The sequence below is a fragment of the Carcharhinus amblyrhynchos genome, chromosome 6 (genome assembly GCF_965287045.1).
Source record: "Carcharhinus amblyrhynchos chromosome 6, sCarAmb.v2.hapA, whole genome shotgun sequence".
NCBI classification, from domain to species: Eukaryota; Metazoa; Chordata; class Chondrichthyes; order Carcharhiniformes; family Carcharhinidae; genus Carcharhinus; species Carcharhinus amblyrhynchos.
The window spans coordinates 86634070-86652162 of NC_137329.1; the positions used below are offsets into that span (position 1 = coordinate 86634070).

Genomic DNA, 18093 nt, shown 5'->3' on the forward strand with positions numbered 1-18093 from the left:
ACTGAAAGACCAAATAAATGGTTATTTCATCCTTAAATACACTTACCATTGAAGCATTCATATTCCTCCGAGATAGAGAATTCCAAAGAATCACAACCCTCTGAGTGAAATTTCTCCACATCTTACTCCTTACTGATTGACTCCCTATCCTAATGCAAAGCCCCTGTGTTCTAGATCCCCAGCCAGGGGGAACAACCATTAACCTGTCAAGTCCTTTCAAAATCTTGTATGATTCAATGGGATCACACTGATTCTTCTAAACACAATGTACTCTCGGTGTAATCTCACCAAAAGCCCATAAAATGACAACAAGACTTCTTTAGTCTTGTACTCCAATCTCTCTGCAATAAAAGCATTTGCTTTCCTAACTGTTTGCTGTACCTGCATTCTGATTGTTTCATGTGCGAGTATTCGCACAACTCTCTGAATGTCATAAATTAGAAGTTTCATTCCTTTTAAAATCATTCTGCTTTTCTGTTATTATTACTACTGAAATGTATAACCTCATACTTTCCCCATATTATACTCCATCTGACACCCTGTCGCTCATTTAATTAACCTGTCTCTATCTTGTTATGGCTATTTTGTGTCCTCCTCACAGTTTCCACTTCCACGTACCTCTATCGTCAGCAAACTTAAATATCTAAAGCTCATTATTAGGCACACAAGTCAGCTTACATTAACAATGTAATGAAGTTACTGTGAAAATCCCTTAGTTGCCACATTCCGGCGCCTGTTTGGGTACACAGAGAGAATTTAGCATGGCCAATGCACCTAACCAGCAAATTTTTCGGACTGTGGGAGCACCTGGATGAAACCCCGCAGAAACGGGGGAACGTGCTGACTCTACAAGTGACCCAAGTGGAAATCAAACCCAGGTCCCTGGCACTGAAAGGCAGCTGTGCTAACCATTGTGCCACCATGCCGCTCTTACTCTTAATCATGTCTAAGTCATTGATATAGATTGTAAACAGAAATCACAGCATTGATCCTTGCGGCATTTAATTAAGCTACAGCCAGCCAACTTGAAAATGCCCCATTTATCCTTATTCTATGCGTTCAGTCCATTAACTAATACTTTATCAATGCTAATATGTTATCCCCAACTCAATATGCCTTTGTCTTTTGTGTTAGGCTTTTCTGTGGCACCTTTTTGAATGACTTTTGAAATCCACTGTTTCCCCTTCATCTACCCTACTAGATACATTCTAAAAAGACAATAATAAATTTGACAAACACAATAATCCTTTCATAAACTTGACTTTGTCTAATCACATTTTGATTTTCTTAAATGCATTGTGCCAGCTTGCTTAATCATAGATTATAGCATTTTCTTGATAACTGATGTCAGTTAACTGGCCTTGTTCCCATTTTCCTTTTTCCCTCCTTTTTTGAATCACGTGTTATGACATATAGTGTATACTTTTCAAAATAAAAACAGCAGTAGATGGTGAAAAGTTCATGACAAGTTATGCACAGGTAAAGTTCAATTACACCTCAATTTTTTTTCATGGACTGTAGGAACCACCAGCATTTGTTGCCCATCCTTAATTGCCCTTGAACTGTGTGGTTTACTAAGTCAGAGGGCAGTTGGCATATTGCTCAGAGTCTAGAGTCACATGTAGGCCACTCTAGGTAAAGATAGCAGATTTTCTTCCCTAAAAAGATTAGTGAACCAGATGGCTTTTTATAACAATCAATGATAGTTTCATGGTCATCATTACTGACACTTGCTTGAATTTAAATTCTACCAGCTGCCCTGTGAGATTTGAACCTGTGTCCCCAGGGCCTTTGGTTGCTAGTCTGGTGATATTACCACTGCTGCATCTACTAAGAAGAAGAACATGGGCTGGAAACATATGTTCATTGTGCACTCTTGAACTCTTCTAATCCATCAAGAACAATACACAATGCCCAGGGCCAGCTAAATTAATATTAAATAATCATGTATTTTACCATCTAGAACAATTCTCCTACAGCGAGATGACAAAAACAGCAAATTAAAAAGTTAAGTGCTCATACTCCTGCAAAGAAAGCAAAATGTCACTTTATGTATTTTGAGCTGTCACATACTCAATTTGTTCAAAAACATGACCCAAGATCAGAGCCATTTCATTTAGAATTTTCCACATTACAGAATTTTAAAGAACCAAGCTGCAATGAACCTCAGGTGTCACTATTATGTCTGAGTGCTGTGCAGCTTTTCCTGTCTCATTATCTTTTCATCTGAATGCACCCATACAGTAAGCATGGCAGGCAAAAGGGGAGGAGGATGGACATGAGGAACAGAAAAAATATGAAGGAGTTCAGAAGATTGTGATGATAATGATGATAACCATATTACTATCACATGTACCATTGCCTGTTCCTTCATTTCACCCATGTCAATGTCTTCTGTATCCCCCAAAGATAAAATCACACGTCTGGATACAGCACTACAGAAACAATTCTGACATGTATTTGATTATCTCAGTGAAAATTTACCTTTACAATATTTAGGACAAAATTTTTAAAAAATTAATTCAAAAAATGAAATTTAATGAAGAGAAATGTAAAGTGATTTATTTTGGCTGTAAGAACAGGAGAGGCAATATAAAATAATGGGTACAATTCCAATGTGGGTTCAGGGTCAGAAGGGCCTAGGGGTATATACACACAAATCACTGAAGCGACAGGGCTGATTGAGAAAGCAATTAATAAAGCATATGGGCTCCCAGGGCTTTATAAATAGGTCATGAAGTACAAAAGTATGGAAGTAATGATGAACTTCTATGAAACACTAGTTGAGCCTCAACTTAAGTAATAGTATCCAATTCTGGGCATCACACTTTAGCAAGGATGTGAAGGCATCAGAGATTGCATCAAGGCTGAAAAGATTCATGGTAATGTTTCTAAGGATGAGTAACTTTAATTAAGTGGACTGATTTGGAAAATTTGGAGCTGTTCTTTTTTGAAGAGAAAATTAAGAAGAAAGACTTGATAGAGATGTGTAAAATTATGAAAGTCTGGACAAAAGTAGATGAAGAGAAATTATTCCCATTAGCATTGGGTCACAAAGCAGAGGTCTGGCGAAAGCAGTAACAGTGACTTGAGGAGAAATGCTTCTACTCTGAGTGGTTATGATCTGGAATGCAATGCCTGAGAGTGTGGTAGAGACAGGAAGTTTAAAAAAAACTGTATAATTATCTCAAGAGAAAAAATTTGCAGGGCTAGCAACATAAACAGGTGAGTAGGTTTAAGTGCATTACTCATGCGGAGAACCAACATAGACGTGACAGGTCGAATGACCTCCATCTGTACTGTAATCATTTTCTGACCATATATTTCCATAAGAGATTTTTTAAAAAGCTAAAAATTAACATTTATGATTGCAGACAATGTAAAAGTTCACTGATATCAGCTAGGACAAGACTACCTCAGAATGAAATTCAAGTCTGCAAACGTTTCTGCTTTGTGCTGAGTATAAATGAACAACTGCAATTGACAACAATAAAAGAAATTTCAAACCAACATGAGACCTTATTCCCACTAGGGGATATGGGGGAGGAGATAAGAATATGTGCATGTTTTGAGGTACCAAATTCTTCATCAACATTTTAATTATATGTTATTCACTTGTATAAAAAAAGGTCATATTAATGCAGAGGAATTACAATTACTTACCGGGATATTAGCTTTTCCTGTCAAAATGGCCCTGGCTTTGGTCTTGTTCATGTTAAAATTTTTTAGATAAGCTTCATACATATGTTTGGCAAGAGATTTGAGATCAGCCATCTGTGAATTCTGTACATCTTGCTCTAGTGTTAGGATCTCTGCTTTCAATTTCTCCTTTTCAGATTGTGGCATTCTACCGAAACGAATAGCTGTGCAAGTAGGAAACATACAATTTATTCAGTTTGACCCTTCAGTTCACACTGACACTCTTTTCCCTCTCTCCCCACTTCAGTTCACACCAACATTACTCTCCCTCTTTCGTTGCTTCATACTGTCACTTCTTTTCCTTTCCCTCCTTCAGTTCATGTTGTCACTTCTCTTTCTTCCCCCAATTTTCTTCTCACTCTGCCATAACGTTTTTCTCAGCACTCTCCCCCTCCCCCCACAATCATTCCTGGCCTCTCCCCAACCAATTACAGGACTTTTCCACCACACTCTGTCCATTCGTTGTCTTTTGCCTCCTGTTGATATGCCAAGTGATAGAATGCGACTACCCACTACATGAGAATTTCTGTAATCACAATTCCTGTTGACAGTATCTGGTGATATTCAATGACCTAGAATAGCAACAGCAGGCTGTAACATTGGCTTTCATTTACAAACATGGACAAGTAGTTTGTGATCTAAAAATGTTATCATTCACTTGAAACACAAATGACTGATATATATGAAAATGCAACAAGCAGTAAACATATCTTGATTGGGGTTGCCATGAAGAACTGAAGGTTATTTTCAAAACTAGATGTCATGTGTCATTGCTATCTGGAAGTTAGACAATATATATTGTCTGATAAGAACTATAGTGCTAGTGAGAATGTGTCATTGTAAAGGTTTATATAAATTATAATGAAATTAGTGTCGACAAATAGATAATGTTGTACATTAGAGAGTTAACTGTGCTGATCTGGAAGAAAGTAAATGTAAATTATTGTGGAATTTATCAACTGTAAATTAAAATGTATTGTATTTCAACATTGAAATCTTCTCTGGAATATATTTAAATGAAAGATCAAATAATTTATATTCAGAATACTCGTAAATTTATTATAAAAAAAGTACTGAGAATATATATATATATATATTTGGTTTCTCTGGTGACTTTGACACAGATTTAATGTGTGATATTTGGAAGGGATAAATTGGCTGAAATAATGCAAACATACAAAGCATTATGGAAGGATAGGAGGGGAAATAATTGAGATATGCAAAGATTGGTGGTTGCAGGTGGAAAAATGGTTATGTGATAAATAAAGAAAGTTGGGGGCTTCTAGAAAATGTGACAGCGAGTACAGAGCGGGTTATGGATGTGAAATTTGAGCAGAAAATGGGAAGCTTTGTCAGATATGAAGAAGAGAAAGGCAAGGAGTAATCTGAGGGAAAAATAAAAATTACATAACTTTTGGGCAAGGAAGTCTCGGGAAATTAAATGGTATGCGGATCATTTAAAGAAGAAACAGGATTAACAAGAAAATAACTGAGCATAGAAATACTGGAAGTGGCAGTTAAAAAAATGTAACAAAAAGAATCTAGACTGATGCATTTTAAAAAAAAATCACAAATACTGAGACTAGAAGATACACCAGAAGCAGAGCTGCAATAGAAAAAGACTGGAAGGAGGAGTTAAAAGGAAAGCTATATTTAACAATGGAAATTAAAAAAACCACTAAAAGCAATAGAGAAGTAATAAGCGTGACTTAAAAATATCCAGAGCAAGACTATTAACAAGCACAGAAGTGGAGCATGAGGTGTTACAGGGAGGATATCTACAGCCTGTAAAATGCTGAATGAAGCAGGTGCAGGTTTTTGATTGTACAAGTAGACATCAAGAAGACTCTCAAAATAGTGAAGAAACAAAAGGACAGACTCCCCACAATCTATCACAAAAGTATAAAACACTTTGTCAATAAATTAAGTTTAAACTTAAATATTATTGAAATAACAAGATAAAATCTTAAAAATGATATAATGATAGACCAAGGAGAAAATACTGATAAATTTGTACGTCATAGTTGCAATTACATGGCAACAGTGATATTGCAAAACTGCACTTAAAGAAGTAAAATGGAAAATTAAACAACCATCAAATTAACTTTTAAATACAATGTTTGAAGATCTTGCATTTATGTAAATGCAATGTTACTTTGAAGGGAAAAGTTGACATAAAAATACAATTAGGAATTAAATGAAGCAATGGTTGTGGGTAACAAGCCCACATGCAATGCATGATTAAATATGGAATATATTACATATCATGTGCCAGTATAAGTACTAAAATACGTGGGAACACTTCCTGTAAATTCACTTTATCTTCTTCTCCCAGTTTATTCTCATGGAACCTAGCTTGGGATATTAGTGTTCCAAATATTTCAGAAAAGGAGCTAAAATAAGTGTGAAATGTACACTGATGACACACTGGCACAAACAATTCTTTCCCTCCAGCACACATTTAAATACTTTAGCTCCTTTTCCAGCACAAGAGGAGGAATATCCATGTGAGGCACCATTAAAAACTGACTGTGCTCTCTTTGATTATCTTGCTTTTTGACTATCTTAGGCTATTGCCCTTGGATTTGTTTCAAAGTAACATTGTATTTACATAAATGCAAGATCTTCAACCCTTGTATTTAAAAGTTAATTTGATGGTTGTTTAATTTTCCAAGGTAAAAAATGTAGAACATGAAAATAATGCAGAAATTAACATTTCACAGTAATATGTTTACAGGTAATTATACAGGTAAAATATTTATTGCACACATGAGCAGCTTATCAACTTTTACTGATTTTTTTTGTAATTGTAAATCAGTGCTTTAGAAACGAAGGGCAGGATTTTCCAGCTGCACTCGCCCCAGACTGGAAATTCCCACCCAAAGTCAACGGACCTTTGCATGCTCTGCCATCTGCTACAATTCCTGTGGCAGGCAGGATAAAATATTTTTTCATTTGACATTTTTCAAGCTTTATACAGAGAAGAATTTATAGTATTTACATTGTATCACCAAAAGGATAGTCACGTTGCATTCTCATGTGATTCCACAACAGGGAAGCATTTGTGAACAATCCCAAGTGCACTAATAACTACACTAAAGTCGAACTTGTGCCATTGTTCATTGTTGCTTGCTGGTAGTGATACACTGTCACATTCTGGGACTTGTTCTCTGTAAATAGTGTTCAAGCATTGTGCCTTCTTTGAATTACTGGAGAAGCAAGGGCAGCATATAGTTTCTCATGGATTTCTCCATGTCTGGACCAGAGTCAACTTGCTAACTAATCAGCACCCCTTAAATTGTTGTGATTGTTTGAAATTTGACTGTGTTTGACCTAATGAGCACGAGAAACTTTAAATCCATATAATTTAAGAAAGGAATAAGTTTTGAACACGTTTTATTGTTTGCAGAGAACCGACACCTGCACATGAATGTATGTCACTTCTAGCAAATGACAGTAAGTCATGGTGCAATACTGACTGATTGTCTTAAATTTGTTGACAACGTGGTTAAACAATGTGATTATTAATGCATTCAGGATTGTTCACCAAGTGCTGTCCAATCACAGAACACATCAGTTTCATCAATATGTCTCTCCTTTCAGCAAAATTAAACTACAGATTTCCCCAATATCAGAAATGTAAACTCTTCTTACTCTCCTTGGCTTTGGACAGACACCAATTGCCCTCTCTGTCTGCCCTACAGCCCCTATGCAGCTTTTGGTCTCACAGCTGCTCTACAGATTTTTAAAGATCTATTCCTGCCTTCTCAAATTCCAATCCATGCTGACTGCCTGTTTTATAAACAAAAACACACCCAAATGAATACAAAAAAAAAGGAACCTTCCTGACTCCCACATTCCATCCCCATGGCAATAAGTATATTTTGGGACACCTGAAAAAAGTAATCTAATTATCTTTTACCTTCAAAACAGCTCACTGATTCTGTGACCTCCATGAATAAAATACATCTCTAATAGAGTTTTCAGACTTTCTAATTCCACTAAGAAAACCCCCCCAGGCCCTTGTTTACAAAGCTGCTTTTAGCATTTTTGATCTGGGAACTGATGAGTAATCCAAGTCACTGATTGAAATAATTGTAGGCCTCCTATTCCCACCAAGAGTTCAGACACGAGTCATCCACTATTTAAATTTTCTTCTACCTCTTCCCTAATAACTAAACACAGGTTACCTCTTGAACTATTATTACTCCATCAGTTGTGTACTTCTATTCATCTTCACTTCAAATTTCTAAATTAATTTTCTATAACATATGAATTATGAAATCAAATATTCACAACACATTTCTTATAATTGAGCAGAGGTCATTAATTAAATATTATGGTCCATGTTATTCAACCCTTATAGGTGGTATTCCACAGATGATATTCCCCGGAAGCATAGTCCCTGCTATGTACAGGCAAGAGTGCAGGAGTAGGCGGTTGAGAGCAGAAACCTGGAAATCCCAGGAATTCAGGACTCCCAACAAATTTAATGACAGGACCTCATTAATGTTAAATTTAAATCAGGTGACTTTAGTGTACCTTTAAGAAAGCTTTTTTTATTTAAAAAATCATGATTTCTGCAGCTCTCACAGCTTCCATGTTTTTCATTGCTGCTGAGCAGTCGCTAAGGTGTCCTTTTATTGCTACTTAAGTGGCTTAAATGGGGTTGTTTATAATTACTCTGGGATTAGTTTTATGGCCCTGCATTGTTTGGAGAAATGGGCATGGGTTCTGGACAGCTTTTTTCCTTCCTGGGAGTTTAAGGACTCTTTATTCCCCTGTTTGGCTGCAGATTGAGATTGAGGTTTTTTAGAAGAGACATGAAGCTGAAAAGAAGGATTTCTCTCTGTCTCTCTCCCTGGTTTTCGAAATTCCACGGGTTAGTGGAAAGCCTTCCTGGAGTAGAAACTCTGCTGTTGGTGGCTTGACAAGATAAGGTTCTGGGTAGCTGTTCGGACTTCACACTGTTCTGGGTGTGTCAAGAATCACAGAAACCCTACAGTGCAGAAGAAAGCCATCGGGTCTGCATCAACAACAGTCCCACCGAGATCCTATCCTTGTAACCCCACATATTTACCCCACTAATTCCTTTAATCTACGCATCCCAGGACACTAAGGGGCAATTTAGCATTGCCAATGCACCTAACCCATTAAGTTTTGGACTGTGGGAGGAAACCGGAGCAGCCAGAGGAAACCCATGCAGACGAGGGGAGAACATGCAAACTCCACATAGCCAGTGACCTATGCCGGGAATTAAACCCAGGTCCCTGGAACTATGAGGCAGCAGTGCTAACCACTGTGCCACCCATAAGATGACTACTAGAGCGTAGAGTTTCCAACCAAAGAACTCAATTCCATTATCATGCGAATATTACATTGCTGTGTTGACCTTGTTTAAGGGGTTTTGTCTATGGCAACAATTTTATTTGATTGGAACATTTTAGAAATATTTGTTGAGGGTTATACATTATCATGGTTGCTTTGTTTGTGATTGATAAGAGATATTGATAATTTTCTTTCCATACATATTAACTATATTCTTAAATTAATTTTGTTTGATAAAAGCTGCCTAGTGGGTCTTTTGAATCATACCTGAAATGAAACATATCATGCGTATCCAGCCAAATTCAAGGTCAAGACTTAAGATCTGGGCGGGCTCCATAAAACACTTGAGTTTCTGACTTGAACCATAACAGTAGGAACTTTATTTAAATATTATAATTTGGTGTGTTACCTCTCATGAGTGGCACACAGGCACATCTGTCAGTGCAAAATTGTTGGTTGACACATACACAAATGTTTTTGGTGCAAGTTATGTCATTTCATTTTGAACCACCTAGCCCCCAGCTCAACACTTTCTTGTCTGTCATGGGGTCTTATTATTGGCCTTAAAGCACTTGGTCACCTGTGAAAATCTGAATTGTTTTTATTGCTTAAAAATCAAAAACAGTCCAATTAATAGGCAACATTACCCTTTCGTGTGAAAAGTTATTTAAGTTGTGGATGGTATAAGCACATGCTTTATCTCTCTCTCTTCCCTGAAAACATCCTATTCCTTTTTCATTTCAGATGCTCCAGAACTGGAAACTGGATTGGAGGGACAGGAGGATAGTAGTAGGGATGATGAGGCACCATCTCTCAATCTGACACCAAGAACCACCAGCTCGGACACTGGCATTGTACATTTTTAAAAATTATTCTTTCAAGGGGTGTGCTGCGTTTGGTCCTTGAGAAGATGGTGAGCCATCTTCTTGAACCACTGCATGTGGTGCAGATACACCCACAGTGCAGTTAATGCGGGAGCCCCAGGATTCTGATCTAGCGATATCATTCCAAGTCAGGGTGGTGTGCGGCTTGGAGGGAACTTGCAAGTGGTTCCCCTGCATCAGCTGCCCTTGTCATTTTAGCAGGTATAGGCTGTGGGTTTGAAAGGTGCCACCGAAGTAGTCTTGGTAAGTTGTTGCAGTTCATCTTGTAGATGGTTTATATTGCTGCCATTGTATGTCAATGCTGGAAAGTGGAGTGCCAATCAAGTGAGCTGCTTTGTCCTGGATGGTGTTGTACATTGTGTCATTACAATCGCACTTATCCAAGTGAGCAGACAGTGTTTCATCACACTTCAGATTTATATCTTGTAGATGATGGGCAAGTTCTGGTGACTCACGAGGCGAGTTACTCGCCAGGAAAAAGGTTGGATTCTCTCTTGTTGGAGATGGTCTTTACCTGGCACCTCTGTGGCGTGAATGTAACTTGCCACTTTTCAACCCAAGTCTGAACGTTGTCCAGGACTTGTTGCATATGAACATTGAGCATTGCATATTCATCAGCACAAATCGCTACATTTTGTTCAGGTTCCTTGATGCCTCACTTGATCAAACGCTGCCTTGATGACAAAGGCAATCACTCTCACTTCACCTTGAGTTCAGTTCTTTCGCCCATGCCTAGACCAAGGCTGGAATGAGGTCATGAGTTGAGTGGCCCTGGCAGAACCCAAATTGAGCACTGAGAAAGTTATTCCTTAATAAGTGCCGCTTGATAGCATTGTCAACAGCACCTTATATAATTTAGACGCTAGGATGTGGAGTGGGGGGTGAGGGGAGGTGGGGGAGGTGAAATTTGTACAGGTCAAAATGTCAAGCATAAAGTGAGCTGGAGCAAAGTTCACTGGAGATTTAGGTCACACACAAGTTCTGCTGCAGAAAACTCAAACAAGGACCGCGGTTTTTCAGCCCTTCCCAATGATAGGTTCCTCTGGTTCAACCGAATTCGTGATGTGGGTATGCCGGCGTTGGACTGGCGTAAACACAGTAAAAAGTCTGACAACACCAGGTTTTAGTCCAACCTATTTATTTGATAATATACTCACAAGCTTTCGAGGGACACCCTCTTTGTCAGGTGAATGGAGAGTTCTGGCCTCAGACAGAGCATATAAAGCATTCTAATCAGTAATCTCTAAACTGTCTGTGCTTTATATGCTCTGTCTGAGGCCAGAACTCTCCATTCACCTGACGAAGAGGGTGTCCCTCGAAAGCTTGAGAGTATATTATCAAATAAATAGGTTCAACCGAATTCAACATACATTTGAGCAGCTTGCTGCATCTGCGCAGGGAAGTCCTCCACAGCAGGACTGGAAAATCCCAAAGGACTCTAACAGCTAGGCTACAGAAAAATACAAGTCTATGTACATAAATGTTTCATGTACAGAAACTATGCGCTCAATGTTAAGTGAAACTGAGGTGTTCAGCACCAACTTCACACAGGGCTTTGAATAGGTCTAGGAGCCCATTCTTTCTAATCAGCATAACTGTGGAACCAAACACGTAGCAATGGCTGGATTAATAAGGGGATCAGGGGTTAAACAGGAAAGGTAGGAGAATGGGGATGAGAAAAATATCAGCCATGATTGAATGGCGGAGCAGACTCGACGGCCAAGTGGCCTAATTCTGCTTCTATGTCTTACGGCTGATATCACATCTCTCAGTGCAGCATGGAAAGAGGAGTAGACTTAGTTCTGCAAGCCTGTTTCATTATTCAATATAATGGTGATTTATGATCTAACACCATATACTGCCCTTGTCCCATATCCCTTAATACTTCTGGTGAACAAAAATCTACAATCTCAGATTGAAATGAACAATTAACCTAGCACTAATTGACTTTTGAGGCAGAGTGATGAAACGTCTATTACTCTTTGCATTGTTTCCTAAACTCATCCCTGAAAGCCTGGCTCTAACGTTTGGACTATATCCCCTAGACCTAGATTTCTAAACAGTTGTGGGGAATTTTTAAACATTGTTAAGTGGCTGGAGAGGTAAATGAGCAAAAATTCCAAATCAGATTAAAACCCAACTCCAACAAACTAACTTTCTGGTCAGTGTTTTAAATTTTAACATGATTTGAAGTTTCATATTGAGCCTGTTTTGCAGATTTAACTGGGGTCTTGCAAAACCTGACATCCATAGGAAGAAGGCAATAAACGCTGTCCTTGGCAGCAATATTTACACCCTCATGAAAGAATTTAGAAAAGATGATGGAATAGAAAGGCACATACTCAAATTTACCTATGACACAAAGATAGGTGGAATTGGAGATGGAAACTTAAACTTACAAAGAGATATTAATTGATTAAAGCAATGGACATACTATGACAAATGAATTTCAGTGTAGGCAACTGTGAAATTATCCAATTTGATCCTAAAAAGGAACAATTTTCTAATGGTGTTTGGCTGGAAACAGTGGCGGTCCAAAGAGAATTTGGGTCCACTTACATTTAGGCCTTTGTCTTCAGTTATCTAAAATTAAGACTTTGCCTTCAATAGGGTTTGACATCAGCCCCTGTCCCCAAGGCAACCATGTCACATGGCTTTATCACCAGACAGAACTAGTAGGAGGTCACAGTACCTCTCCCATAGCTCCAGTTTATCTTGAATTAAAAGAAATCATAGCCATCTTATACAGTGAAAAATTCATAATACCTACAATCCCAAAAGGCAAATTAGGCAAAATTTCTTCTTTCCACAGCTGAACGAAATGATATGGTTAAATTTTAGATGATTATTTTATATTCTGGGTTTTAAAGTTTTAGTAATATAGTCTCTATCTGATAGCATCACTCTCCTTACATAGGAGGTAGAATGCACCATCCTCCTTACATAGGGAGGTTGCCAATGTCATCATCTACACCTCTGCTTTTCCAAATCTAGTCTGTGTCATTTTGCTATCCCTCACCATCCCCTGAAAATCCAGGCTATTTCCTTGTTACTATCTGTGGCAAAATATTCAGAATTCTATACTAACTCTGGATACTTATTTCTATACCTTAAACATTCACCTTGGGAGACCACCTATTCAACATTCTTTTTAGCTACCTTCCCCTCCCTTTGGTCATACTTCTGTTTAGGCTCAACATCCATCTCCTTTCCCACCCCAACCACGATGCTCTTTTGCATTGAAGGAACTATTATAAATGCAAATAGCTCACACAGGAGTATGCTTCAAAGCCATTCAGCCTCTCTCCTGTAGACCGTCCAGAATTTGACATAAATGGTTTTATCCCATTTTTTTCCATTCCAGAATTTCCTGGATCAATCTTTTATTGTAATTTATACTACTTTTTTTTTAGTACCAATCATATCATTGGGAACAATTGGAGCCCGACGAAAGTACGAAGCATTTATTGTCATCCCATTAAGTCCTACGTAGTTAAACATAATTTAAATTAAAAAGATGAAGCCACCAAATCACCGTTTATGCATGTTAAGCACAATTTTAAAAACGTAACTCAGGAACTTTTACTTTTAACGTAGCATATATCACAAAACATTTAGGGGTATAGAAAATAGATTACATGTCTCAATAAAGGAGGAATAAAATAGTCACCAAAATTTCAGAAATAACAATTTTGGGTTATGTTGCACCTAACATTGAGTTTTAAGTTATGCCTGTTCAAAATGGATGCAAATTCAGGAAACTCATTTTTTGGCCTTATGCATTAGGGTGGGGGGGGGGTATGCTATACAGCTAAGTGTGAAGTTTCAACAAACATCATTTGGAAGCAGTTCAAATGCTTTTAGGATATTTGCGCATTGCAATGTTTTAACATAAAATTACTGCAAATCAGTATGTGCAAATTCCTTTGAAAATAAAGATGCAACCCTGCTCTTGCACTATAGTTAGGGCCATTAATTTTTGGAATTCTCTTCTTCAGAGCAGTGGAGGCTGGATTATTTAATATATTCAAGATGGAGTTGGACAGATTTTAATCACGAAAGGAATCAAGGCTTTTCAGGGCAGACAGGAAAGTGAAGTGAAGGCCTCAATCAGATCAGCTTGGTATTGAATGATGGAGCAAGCTCGAGGGACCGAATGACCTACTCCTGCCTTTATTTCTCATGTGCTAATAGACTAGTAGTGCTGAACATTCAAGAAATTACCATACTTAATTGTGAAAGTTAGTTGAACAAGACATTTGAAATTTAGCAATGGCTAAATTTTGTACTCATTAACCTCAAATGGATAAATAATTTAACAACTTCAAAAAAGCTGACATAACACATAATTATATAAAGCAGGATTAACAGAGTGGCCTAAAGCATTTCACAGTCAAATGTAAAATCAACACCGTGCTAGAGAAAGAGATTGAAGGGGTGGTTAAAAGTTTGGAAATATGACAGATTTTAAGGAAATTTTGAAGCAGAAGAGGGAAGTGCAGAGGTACTATGATTAAGCAAATAAATTCCTAAGAGCGGGAGACCAGTAGCTGAAAGCTCCATCACCAAATATGGAACATACATAGTGTTAGATGCACAAGAGGCCAAAGGTCTACAGACATTATGTACCTCAGCGTTAGCACTGTCTTTTGATGCAAGTAAAAGCTGCTTCTTGCTCAGTGCCCCAATATCACTGAACACCATCTGCAGTGAGTTCACACTCACAAATTGGACAAGAACTTGGCTAGGTAGTGCCAACTTTACATCTGTTGGTTGCTGTATCTCTGCTACAGTGTACCCTATCAGGATCAGCGTGAAGTCCTTTAGCTTTCACCTATATATGTGACTTCAGTCATAGTTTTTTTTGTTGTTCAGCATCAAGTTCACTTGTCAAACTCCAGCATTCTCACTAGATTCCGATTATTTTTTGCAATAGCTCCTTCCATTCTGACTCGACACACGAGGACTAGCAGATCATCCATGAATGCTTCCACCTCTGGTAGGTCATCTCACTGTCTGAACTGGTACTCTTCCAGAGGAGTAGAAATGCCAAACCTTATGAGCAAACATCTGTACTTCTCAAATGGTGTCCAGAACATAGTCAGAAAACTGCTGCTTCCATCTACCTTCATGTGCCAATATCCATCATTACCATCAAGGGGAGTAAAGGTACATGCATTGGCAAGTTGTGGCAGAATTTCTTTAATGATTGGCAGAGGATAACAAGATTTCTTTAAAGCTTTATAGATCCTGGTTGTTTTCACTGCTACCATACTGCTAATCCTGTATGTAGTTGTTTACTCTCTTGAATACTCCATTCTTTTCAAGCTCCTTTATTTTGCCCTTCAGATTGGTGTTGAGAGGAGCTAGAACTCTCCTCAAATGATGTTGAGTTGGCTTCACTCTTCTTGACCTCAAAGTGATATCCACAAGACAACATCCAAGACCTGTGAAAATATCGTTGCAATCTGTGAGCATCTGTTCAGTAATCAATTGCTTAGTGTGAGGTGAAACACTGCAAATCACTTTTGGAATGTGGAGGGGTGCCAGTCCAAGATATTGATTTGTTTCAGCTGAGACGAAGGGATTTTACTTAGTGTGCACCATCTGGAATTGCAGATCTTCTTTCTTCCTATTTTAATGCTCTTTCAGCTTAGTTTATCCTCTTGGGGCAAGAATCATTCCATCACAGAGACTTAACATTACTTTCCACTGCTTCCTCATTTTGGGACACCACCTTGCCAAACTTCACACAAACCTGTGAAACACATGATGTTGCCTGTAACACCAGCATCTATTTGACACTTCATATTAACTTGATGATCTGCAGTCATTATTCCAACAGTCATAAACTGTTTTTTAACCTCATGACCTGACAATGCCAACTGTTCTAGGGAAGAGAGTGATTTGTCAGCAACCATCTTTTATAGGCTTGTTTTTCTTCTTTCCACCAAAACACTTGCATATAAAGCAGTTCAGCACCTCACATATAAAGCGCTGCTTTCCGCACTTCCTTTTCTTTGTGATGTCCTGTAGCCCAATCTTGATCCTTATGCGAGTTGTCCTTCCTCTTCTTCTTTGATTTGTGCTAGGAAGGCTCAGACTACCTCTCAGCATAGCGAACAAGACTTGCAGCTCTCTCATCAATACTCTTCAGTTGTTGATTAGCAACCACAGAGCCTCAGCACACTCACCTTCCATGAGTTTTCCTTAGAATAAGTTTCTCTTCTCCCTGTAGACATGCACTCACAAAGAATCTCTTGTCCCTAAGGCAAGGCTACCTTTGATGAGGTTTTCATAAGATTCAGCCAGATATACTGATCAATATTGCCCCCTCTTCCCAAGCTCTAGGATTAAACATGTAGTGCTCATAAATGACATTAGTAGAAGAGTGGCATGGTTGTTAGCACTGCTGTCTCAGTGCCAGGGACCTGGGTTCAATTTCAACTTCTCCTTTAATATTAGCACCTTTTCTTCTACTACTACTATTACGGGGAAATAGCAAATGTGCTTACGGTAATTTATCAAAATTCACTGAACTCTAGGGTGGTTCCTGCAGATTGGAAAGCAACAAATATGACATCACTGTTTTTAAAAGGTAGAGAAAAGGCGGGTAACTACAGACCGGTTAGCTTAACTTCTGTAGTGGGGAAAATGCTTGAATCTATTATTAAGGAAGAAACAGTGAGATATCTGGATAGAAATTGTCTATCAGATGCAGATGCAGCATGGGTTCATGAAAGACAACTCATATTTAACTAATGTACTGGAATTCTTTGAGGACATTACGAGTGCGGTGGATAATGGCGGAGCCGGTGGATGTGGTGTATCTGGATTTCCAGAAGGCATTTGACAAGGTGCCGCACAAAAGGCTGCTCCATAACAAAGATGCACGATGTTACAGGTAATATATTATCATGGATAGAGAATTGGTTAACCAACAGAAAACAATGAGTGATGACAAATGGTGTTTTTCTGGTTGGCGATCAGTGACTAGTAGTGTGCCTCAGGGGTCAGTATGGGGACCAAAATTGTTTACAATTTACATGGATGATTTGGAGTTGGGGACCAAGTGTAGTGTGTCAAAGTTCGCAAATAACACTAAGATGAATGGTAGAGCAAAGTGTGCAGAAGGATATAGATAGTTTACGGAGTGGGAAAGGGTTTGGCATTTGGAGCACAATGTTGGTAAATGTGAGGTCATACATTTTTAGAAGAATAACAGCAAAATGGATTGTTTAAGTGGTAAAAAATTGCAGCATGTGGCTGTGCAAACAGACCTGGGCGTCCTTATCCATGAATCACAAAAAATTGATTTGCAGATGCAGCCGGTAATTAAGAAAACAAATGGAATTTTGTCCTTCATTGCTTTAGAGATGGAGTTTAAAAACAGAGATTATGTTGCAGCTGTATAAGATGCTGGTGAGGCCACACCAGGAATATTATGCACAGTTTTGGTCTCCTTATTTGAGAAAGGATGCACTGGCACTGGAAAGAGTGCAAAGAAGATTCACTGGGTTGATTCTGGAGTTGAGGGGGTGGCTAATGAGGAGAAACTGAGTAGACTGGGATTGTATTCATTGGAATTTCGAAAAATGAGAGGGGATCTTATAGAAACATATAAAATTATGAAGGGAATAGAGAAAATATAAGCAGGGTGGTTGTTTCCACTGGCAGGTGAAACTAGATCTAGAGGGCATAGTCTCAAAATAAGGGGGAGCAGATTTAAGACTGTGTTGAGGATGAAGTTCTTCACCCAAAGGGTTGTGAATCTGTGGAATTTCCTGCTCAGTGAAGCAGCTGAGGCTACCTCGTTAAATGTTTTTAAAGCAACGAGAGATAAATTTTTAAACTGTAAAGGAACAAGGGTAATGGTGAGCAGCACTTATGGTAAGTGGAACTGAGTCCACGAAAAGATCAACCATGATCTTACTGAATGATGGAGCAGGTTCGAAGGGCCAAATGGCCTACTCCTGCTCCAAGTTTTTATGTTCTTACTACTTTAGGATAAGACTCGCTTATTCTCCCCTCGTAGCAAGCATTTTCTGTGTTTTGTTGGTCTCCTCTCAAATTGCAGTTCTTGGCATCTGCAGGCCAATGTTAAAGATGAACCTGATATGGGAGACTATAAACCATAGGGATTTAATGTTAAGTAAGCAGTCATACAGATAGTCAAGGAGTC

General features: G+C 38.4%; 1 protein-coding gene across 2 annotated transcripts in view; it reads right to left on the reverse strand.

The window, feature by feature from the left end:
- The window catches only part of LOC145344074 (peroxisome proliferator-activated receptor alpha-like), an 81186-nt gene that overhangs the window by 26208 nt on the left and 36885 nt on the right, over nt 1-18093 (reverse strand). For both annotated transcript variants that reach the window (XM_080190878.1, XM_080190877.1), the window contains exon 5: nt 3664-3863. In XM_080190878.1, the coding sequence (XP_080047004.1) occupies nt 3664-3863 (200 nt within the window). The remainder of the gene's footprint in view (nt 1-3663; nt 3864-18093) is intronic.